The sequence below is a fragment of the Fukomys damarensis genome, unplaced genomic scaffold, assembly GCF_012274545.1.
Source record: "Fukomys damarensis isolate Sample0158 unplaced genomic scaffold, DMR_v1.0_HiC HiC_scaffold_32, whole genome shotgun sequence".
NCBI classification, from domain to species: Eukaryota; Metazoa; Chordata; class Mammalia; order Rodentia; family Bathyergidae; genus Fukomys; species Fukomys damarensis.
In genome coordinates, this window is record NW_022900944.1 from 17,599,091 (window position 1) to 17,609,061 (window position 9,971).

The following is a 9,971-nucleotide window of genomic DNA, read 5'->3' on the forward strand; positions in this document are numbered from 1 at the left end:
CTTGTTGCTTTGGCTTATGTAACCTTTTTTTTTAAACAATCAAATATTTGGTGTGGCTGGGAGAAGAGCTTGTGAACCTTGGGAGTCTGCTGGATGATCTGAGATTTTGTTGAGGAACAACTAGCTAATCTGTTGGTTAGGGTTATGAGGGGTATTCACACTCCTGCCTGAAGGGCATAAAACCCAGCTTGCTAGTGTTCTCATCTTTGGGGAAAGATGGCTGAAGGATCTTAGATCCAAAGAACCCTCTCAACTGCTTCCGCCAATCAGTTTCTCCAGGTTGGTGGAGTCAGTTGTCTGGCAGTAGAGAGGATCTGGAGATCTAACAGATTGAACCAGCCCTCTTTGGCTCTATTAACCTATATTTCTGCTGGTAGTTGGGCTGCCAGTTCTTCAGCCTTTGCTGAGGTTTTGTGGGGACATTCTGAGATATCTTAAGGGCCCATAGAGTATTTCAGTTTTAGCGTCTAAAATATTGTTGCTGTCTTCTGCTGCTTGATTTTTTTTTTTTTAAATATACAAGGTCTCCCCTCCCTGCTTTTTAAAGATCTTGATTTTTAATAGGATTTCAGAAGGGTGATGTTACTATGGCTATTTTGTGTGTGTTTGGATGGTTGTGAAAGATTTGGGGAGATAGAAGAAACAGGTAAAGCATTAACAGCTCAGTATCCTATTATTTGGCTAAGAAAGTTTACCAGCTCTTCACTGATTTACTATAGCATCAGCCTTAATTTACCGATGTTAAATAGCATCGATTTCAACTCTGAGTTTGCTAGTCTTGGTGGAACTACCATTCCCACTTTCAAGTAATGAGCATTGTGGGTCTGTTGTTCTAATTCAGATTTTGATACCTTTTGACTTACTACATGTCTACTGCCATCTTTTTGTGTTTTTCTTTTGTAATGAGGATTGAACTCGGCTCCTCACACTTGCCAGGCAGGCACTGTGCTGAGTTACATCCACAGCCCTCTACTGCCTTCTTAACATTTTAACTCTTTCCACACTCAGCAATTTCTTCATTATACTTGGTTGTCCCTGAGTTATAGTCCCCTTAATGTGTGGAACATCTATCCAGGTGCCAGTTTATGATGGTAGTCTCAAAACATTAGCATCCAATTAGGCATTTGCTTTCTATCACTAGTTTAACCTTTATGTTTAGATTTTACTGCTTGGAGGTGGGAGTCCACCCACCTCATACTTTTCTTGTCAGTATTTCATAGGGCTTTGAAATATTAGGGATTCTGGAAGCCAGGACTGAACCCATTGTTCACAGTATATGTTGGTCCTGAAATTTAAGTATTTCTTTGGCTTGGGTCCGTTTAACTTGCATTGACACAATAGGTAAATGTAATGGTATATATCAGTGAAATTTATTTGGGAGCAGTCTCCTAAATTACCAATGTGCTAACATTAAGGATAACTCCAAACTTCACAAAATAAGATTTTTAAAAAACTACTTGAAGTTTGAGAAGGGAATATCTTTGTTCAATCCTGGCCACAAGCTATTATTTGGCATAGTCTTACCTAAAAATTTCCACAGGTAAAGTAATTCTAGTAGGAGAATCATTTGTGCAAGTTGAGTCTGTACACCCTGTAATTAGCTTTCTGAAGGGTTGATTATAACCTGATTGGCATTTCAAAGAGGCTTGTAAGGCATCCTCATCAGAATCAAATTAAGTTGCTAGAGGTGCTGCCTGGTCAGTATTTCACATGCCCCGAGTGAACTTAGCTATGAAGAATCATTGCTTTAAGATGGTAAAACATGCTACTTGATAAGGTTTTTTGGCTTTTACTTTTCCTTCCTGTGTAGAAGTAGGGCACGTTTTATAAAATTTACACTAAGCATTTAAATCATGGGTGCTAAGTTTAGCATGAAAAAAATGTTAGCATTCTGTTGAGTTTACAAGACAATAGCAATTGTACCAAGTGGAAGAAGAGTGGGGGAGGGGGTTGCTAGAGACTGGGAACATGGTAAATTGACTTACTAAGTTCTCTGCAGAGAATGTATTCCCCTTACTATCTTATCCCAGACCCCTTTTGATTTGCCCTTGATTTTATTCATTGCACTGTAAGTTAATTCAAATTAATTTCATATTGACGGGCTGGTTATTTACTGTCTTTAAAACCTCTCAAAAAGGGTAACCTTTTTTGCTAACCTCTCAAAAGACTAGGTAAAGTACAGCATGTGGGACCAGAGGACAGTGTAATTTAGGAAAAGCAATGAGGTAGTTGCTAAATGTTAGTGGATTGGTCCTGTAAGCCCTGTAAAGGAAAGAAATTTTGGGATGGATGAATTCTTACTAAGGGCATATAAAAGATCTTAAAAAACTACTACTTTTAGAAGGGGTAAGATACTACATAAGACTTGGATCCTAAGAACCAGGTGTTCTTGTTACAACAGTCCATATATGTTATTTTAACTTGTGATGGGAGGAATTCTTTAAAGTCTTCAAATAAAGTACAGGTAGGCACTATTTCGTCAAACTGATAATAGAAGTTATGGGGTTATATTGGGAAATTTGATGTTGGGAAGAGACTACAAGATTAATTTGTGTTTTATTTTGTAATCAGATTGTATTCTGTTTGCACTGTAGAGTTTGAAGGCAAGGTTATTTTCCTAGCTTTTAAAATTTTAGAAAAAAAAATATTGGAAGAAACCTAAAGAGATCTGTTAATGCCAGTATCTAAATGTGACATTTAACATGTCATGGAAACTGCTTTAAATAAATACTTGAAAAAAGGAATTACTGCTTTTTTTTGTTGTTGTATGGATGGCTTTGGATTACGTAGAGGTTAATCACCATAAACAATAAAGTGGAACCCTTATTCAAAAAAATTGGAAGATGGCTATTATAGTGTAGTTAAGAGATTTAGCTAAGGCAGAAAATAAAATTTTGAAATGCTCAGAAGTTTGTTGTAAATTGCTCCTACCATTATTGATATATAAAGCATGCTACCACTAATCAATCCATTTTTTGTATTAAGGCCTGTTAGCTCGTCTTTTTAAGTACCTGGTTGACTTGATTTTAAACTACATGATGTTCTCTGTACCATTAACAAGACATTCTTATGCAAATTCCACTGGATCCAAGTGTTTCTATTTCTAGAAGCCTACTTCTAGATCTTCATATGAAGTTGATAGTGGGCTTTCATGGGGTTTTAATTTTCACTAAATTTTCTTTTCTGAAAGATATGTTCAAATTATAATGTAGTGCTTTTGTCGTATAATTAAACTCTTACAGCACTCATGCATTTTTTGCATTGTCTTTTTTTTTTTTCTTTTTTTAACTTCTTTTGGGTGAGTACATTGAAATCCATAGGTCTTGTTTTTAGTTGAGAAGGTAAGGCAGCTACCATAATGTTTAAACATGACAAGAATTTTAAATGATGGGCTTCTTTTGAAAGTAAATGTACAATTTGTCAAGTTGTATTTACAAGTTGAAGAGTCACTGAATCGGGTAGGGCAATTCCAGTTTCTTACCAGAAAGTACAGGAAGGATCTTGAGAGTTGGAAGATTTTGTATGAGGTGGTTAAGTGTTTGACTTTGACCTCCGTTGTGTTTACTGTCTAGTGAGACCACTAAAAGTGCTAGTAGGCTCTTACCATTTTATGGAGACTTACTACAAAATTTTCAGAAAATGGTAAATTGAATTAGATGTGTAACAGCAGTGATGCTGTACTCAGGGATAATGTAAATACAGAAAATGTAAGGTTATTGTTTCACTATCCATGGACTACTTTCCTGTCTGTTGAGAACGTTTAAAGGAATGTGGGCTACACAGTGCTGGCCTGCCAAGAAGAGGTCCTTGTTACCTTGGGACGTGGTGCAGTGCTGAACAGGCTGCTTCCCAACAAGTGACATCTTGTTACCAGCTTGTGATTTGCCTTTGTGTTCCACAAAAAAAAATCAGACCAGAGTTAAATAATGGGTTTTGCTAATTCTAGGTTCTGCCATCTCTATAATGAGGTTGAATGAGAGGCCTTGTTCCTATACTGGGTAACATGAACTTTCAAAAGAAGCTAATGTAATCCTTTCAGATTTATTAAAATGTACGGGAAATCCTATTTTGCAGATTTTCAGTTTCTCTTAATATATTTAATGGGGTTATTTAGGTGAATGGAGCTCAAGTCCTACTCTGATCAGTGATGCTGAACACATTAAAAAGCTGGGTATGGTGGCATGTGCCTGTAATCCTAGCACTTAGCTAGGCTGAGGCAGGAGGATCTCTTGAGTTCGAGGCTATCCTGATCTACATAGACTGTCTCAAAAAAACCAAAGTTTTTTCCAACTGTAAAATTATGAGCAGTAAGTGATAGGCATGCAAAGTGACCTTAGGTTAGTTAGCAGTTCTCAACTTCAGGAGATTACACACATACCCTATCCCAGAGTGAAGCAGAAATTGAAGGTGTGAAGCCACAGAATTACTAAAACCCCTAGGTGATTCTCATACTGAAGGTTCACATTTGTTTCTGTGTTTTGTGGAAATGACAGAGTACTAGATTGTAAGTGCCTGTGTGTGCGTGCAAGCCACAATGCAAAGAGGAGCACAGTGCATCCCCCATGGAGGGGGGAGACAGCCATCAGCCATGATGGGTTGAGGGTCCTTCCTCAGAGCTTTCCTAGGCGCACTTGGGTCTCCTCCCTGCTGTTACTTATTTCTGTAGATCTGGGCTTCCTTAGAAACCATCAGGAGCTTTGATGAATCCTGTGATTCATAGGAAAGGAGCAAAAGGCATCAAGGCAGGCTAAGATGGTTCTAGATTACAGGATAGCTGTGACCCTTTTTACTGAGTTTGGAAGTAAGGTTATCTAAGAGGATATCCAGTAGAAAGCTGGAAAATTGTTTGGTATTCAGAAGAGAACCAAAGGTTGAGGTCTGGTGCCAGCCATTTGAGTAAATGAATGACAGGCTGGATTACAGGGCCCAGTGCATCCTGTGCACCTCAGCAGCAAGCAGTGACTTAATTTATTCAATCCGTTCCTCTTTCAAAAGAAACCAGGAGACTCAGGCAAGGGACAACTTGTTTTGTTTTGTCATGTATAAAATGGGAATACAGCAAAAGAACCTCTTAAGGAGGTTGTAAAGATTAAATAAGACTCCCCATCCTTAAACAATGGTCATTGACACATTGTAAGTGCTCAACAAGTTAATAAGTGCCTTCACCTACTGACATAATTTTCAATAAGACCCAGATCCAAGCCCCTTTATAACCTATGGAATTAGTGTCTCAAACCCGTATTGATCATCTTCCTTGAACATATCTTCTGCTATACAGGGCACCACTTCTGTACACACTGTTGTAACATTGCATTTTTGTTGCACTTGCCTCTTCAGCTAAAATGTAGGCTTTTGGTAGGATTAGCAGCATGTCTTACACATATATACAAACTGTTTTTCAAACAAGTTTTTTTATCTATGTCGTAGGTTAGAATAACTTTAATGCTTTTATGTCATAGGTTAGAATAAATCTAATGCTTTAGAACTGTTTGGCTTAAGTTATTAAGTAGTGGTCCCTAAATATATAAATACATGAAAAATCTAAGATTCCCATAATATTTGCTTCTGCTAAGGTATATTCTGACAGCTGTAGCACAAATAGTAGGGAAACTTTACTAAACAAATCCTTTCCTTTTCCCAGAAAGTTTTCAATAGCTTATAAATTATTTTGAAAACTTTAAGATTGTGTGGGAAAACAAGCATTATATGGGACTGCTTGCCCGGAACCAGGTGATGACTTGTACATTAAGCCTGCTGCCTATGGATGGAGAGGAACCTGAAAAGGCTCATTTAGGTTTTTGAGTTTTTGCTTCCTAATATGTAAAATGAGCAGCTAGATTAGATGTTTTTTGCTTTTGTTTTAAAGACAGCATCTTGTTAGCCAGCCTTGTATTTGCAATCCTCCTGTGTTAGCCTCCCAAGTGCTAAGACTCCAGGTCGTGCAACACCACGGCTGGCTTCTGATTGGGTGGATTTAAGTTCACAGTTTTCCAGCAATAATTATACTATTATTCACAAGGTACAGAATAATGTTTTATATATAATTATAAGTTACAGAGCTATTAGGAGGCACACTTTACAGGGCTTCAAGAATAGTAGTGACATACATGACAATTCCTTCTCCCACATTCTTCTTCAAATTCTCTGTCCCCTAAAAACAACCATCCAAACTCTCAGCAAACAGAAGGGTGCTGATCTGTCTTGTCTGATCTACAAGTAAGGGGTCACACAATAGACTCAAATTAGACATGGGTCTTCTATGTCGAGTACAGTGGGCGCTTGAATCAGTAAAATCAGATTTCTAGCTATGTGACCTTGAACTTACCATTAAACTTGGCTGTTTTGTCATCTGCAGAATAAAGATAATTATATAAACAGCCACTGACTTGTGTGCTTTACATTATACTAAACAGTTCTTACCTCTCAGTGTCACTAAAATTCAGTGAGCTACTCATCTCCCGAGACACTTAGTATATTGTATCAGAGTCAGTGTTCAGCCCCTTACTTTTTTCTCTGGTTGTAAATTATAGAAACCCCACTGTTTCTAACATTTCAACTTATTTAAACATATTTTTGTGACTGGAAAGGTGATACTATGTTGAAGGAATGCCAAGCTTAGCAGCCATCTAAAATGCTGGTATTTGATCATTACCATAATTAAAGTGAGTGAACAGAAATTAGGATCCCCTGTTGCCCACAAATCACTAATTTTTATTCTTTCATACTGGAGATGGAACCTAAGGTGTTTTACTACTGAGCTATATATCCCCATGCCTTTATTTATTTATTTTGGTACCGGGGTTCGGACTCAAGCCCTTGTGCTTGAGAAGCAGGCAGCAGAACCACTGAGTCAAATCCCAGGCCCATCATGACTTTATTTTTAATTATTTTTATTTTTAAAAATTAATTATTTTTTTGGTACTGGGGATAGAACACAGGACTTTGCACTTGTGAGGCAGGCAGCGGCACCACTGAGCTAAATCCTTGGCCCTATTTTTTATTTTTAATTTTGAGATGGTCTCATCTCTCGCTAAGTTGTTCAGACTGGACTTGAACTTGCAATCCTCTTGCCTCAGGCTCCTGAGTAGCTGGGATTACAGATGTGTGCCACCATGCTTGACATTAAATAATTTTAAAAACTGCCTTCAGAATGCAAGTTCCTGCTTGGGAAGTAGAACTCATGACAGACACTTTGTTAGTAACTACAAAGCAAAGCTGGGTGCTGTAATTACTAGAAATCTTTGTTCCTGGATGAGGTATATTTAAAAAAATGACAAAGGCTGTTAGGATGATAAGTAAAATAGAGTACTGTGATTTATGACAAATGATGAGGCTCAGTGGGTTTTTGATTCTTTTACAAGGGTATGCCTCCATATAAAACTCAATAGCTTCAATTTTCATTTAAAGTGAAACAGTATGTAGAAAAAGTGAATGTGTATTTCTGGACTATACTTAAAATTACCATGTTTGTAAGGGTATTTTAAGTTCAAGTTAACTTCTGGTTCAGTGAGATGATTGTAGGTGCTTAATTAATGGTGTTAATGCCATCATCTTTTCCTATTAATAGTTAACAACATTAACTGTGTGGGAGACATGCCCACGACTCTTCAGTGACGATGAGCTCTTCATAGGTGCAGGAATGGGCACGGGCTAAGAGACGCAGATGGTTTGGCATAGCTGAGAGTGGAGCTTCATCTTAGGGGAAGTGAGGTTGGGAAGTAGTAAAACTGGCAAAGAACAAATGGTATTAAAGAGATGGAAAAGGTACAGAGACGAGTCAAGGGATAGAGAAATACTCTAATCTACTTTTACTTTAATCCTCTACCACTAGGAAATGACTTCCCGATTGTTGGCTACAGAAATCTATTATCACATGCAGTGATTTATTGGTACCTGTTGGGGATGGATGAAGGTCAGAGTGGTATTACATTTACACCTAAAAGAATGATAATAATTGAAAGGAGAATTGCCATGGTGATAATTACAATCTTTTTGAAGTATTTCCACCATATCCTCCTAGGAATCTCTGTTGTTTTTTGGAATTCCTTGTCCTGAAATCAAACACACACAAAAATTTAATGTTTTCTTCCCATTCTGGATTAATAGGCATACTCATACTTAGGGAAACTTAATCTGAATTGAGAGACGTAGTTTGATTTTGACCAATTCCAAAAAAGTCTTCATAGGATACAATAGCTTTTATAAAGATAGGCACCAAGGTTCCAGGTGCCTGTGTTCAGCTGCACTTTTATTAACTTTGTGATCTTGAACAAGTTACTAATTCTTTGAGCACCGGTTGTTAACAAAAAATGTTAAAATAATTCAAGAGCATTGGGAGAAGGAAACAAGACCATGCAAAATTTAAATTCTTTATATTCAAAATCTATTCTGTGTATTATTTATCATTTATCCACTTGCTTCCCATGTAGCCATTATATCAATAAATCATCACTTGCTGCTTTTATGGACTTCTGCTGACTGCCACCTGAATAGGAAGTGAAACTGTTTGAAATATATTTCAATTACCTTTCTTCATTTGTCAGATCAGCTTCTTTCAGTATATATGATGACTTTCCAAGAGTCAGAGTTCATGATTACAGTGCTTTTCTCAGACAGTCTGGCAATTCTCATGTATGATGAGTTATAGGAGCCCAGGTTTATACATTCCAAGCCCTGTCAGTTATTCCCAAGGACCTGGCACATGGAAGCTAGGTGCCTGCATGTACTTCTCAGGATGTTAGAATTTACTCGGTTCTTTAGATGCAGGTATTATATAAAAGGCATGTATCTGAATAATAACATGCATGGCTCATAATGATCTGATGAATATTTCTGTTTTAATGTTGAAGAAAATGAGGCTTGGGAAGGGTTAAATTACTGTAAGGTTTCGTAGCTAGTAGGTGTTGGGAGCTGGAATTCAAATCTAGAATTGCAGGATTGTACATTGCCTGGTTAAAATATTTTAATTAATGTATAAATTGACTTTATCTTCTCTTAGATGGTTTGCTTTCCTTTTTATTCATACCTGTATAGTTTGAAAAGTCAGAATTCTACAGGACTTATGAGTAAGAACAAGTCTCTTCCCTTGTGCTACTCTTTCCTACCCCTGACATTTTTTCTCAGAGGTAATGACTTTCAGGGTTTTTGCTCATTTGTTCATTTGGTCTGTTGTGTCTTTTGCTGAATCTCTGTTACTTAGAAGGGAGAGCGATTCACAACTGGGAGTCTATTTTTTTCCTCCAGCAGACATGTGGCAATATTTGGAGACTTTTTTGATTGTCGCAACTGGAGGGAGGGAGTGCTACCAGCATTGAGTGGAGAGAAGCTAGGGATGCTGCTAAAATCCTCCAGTACATAGGACCTCCCCCCTCTCCCCAATAGATACCTATCCAAGATGCTCAGAGGTCCAGGGCTGGGCCTAGAACCTCTACATACAATGTGTGTTATGGTTTCCCCAAACTCCGTGTCCAGTAGAGGGGTTTCTGAGGGACTTTGGATCGTGGGGTGCAATCTCATCAGTGGCCTATAGTTTTATGGGCTGCAGGGGTGGGGCCTGGTTAGAGGAGGTGTGTCACTGGAAGGGTGTATTCTTGCCCATGGCTCCTCCCTCTCTCCCAGCTTTCTGCCTGCCCCAGAGTACAGAGTGGAGTACGCAGCTTTCCTCTGCACCATCCCTCCACTGTGCTGTTTCTGCCTTGGAGCCAGCTGATCATAGACAGAAACTGTGAGCCAAAGTAATCCGCACCTTTAAGTTGTGTGTGTCAGGTATTGCATCCCAGTGACCAGGAAGTGGCTGATACAGTGGAGTTCCATAAATACTTGTAGAGTGAATCTCATTAAGCTTTTTGTTTTCTCTTGAAGTTTGTTTCCTCTGCCTTTCAAGAAAACATATATATTTTTTGATTTTTCTGTTTCCAACCATGGAAAGTAATTTATCTCATAGTCTTCTAGACTTCCTTTTCCAAATTCCC

General features: G+C 38.1%; 1 protein-coding gene across 5 annotated transcripts in view; it reads right to left on the bottom strand.

Annotated features, from left to right (window-relative positions):
* Positions 1-6,070: 6,070 nt before the first annotated feature.
* Positions 6,071-9,971, bottom strand: part of LOC104865215 (vesicle-associated membrane protein 712-like) — a 42,410-nt gene continuing 38,509 nt past the window's right edge. For 3 of the 5 annotated variants that reach the window (XM_010628650.2, XM_010628656.2, XM_010628624.2), the window contains 2 exons: positions 7,986-8,051; positions 6,121-6,210 (listed from right to left, as the gene is read on the bottom strand). In XM_010628650.2, coding sequence (XP_010626952.1) covers positions 6,136-6,210; positions 7,986-8,051 — 141 coding nt within the window. In that variant the 3' untranslated portion in view covers positions 6,121-6,135. Of the gene's footprint in view, positions 6,211-7,893; positions 8,052-9,971 lie in introns of all 5 variants that reach the window. The other 2 variants (XM_010628632.2, XM_010628642.2) reach the window with 2 other exon arrangements.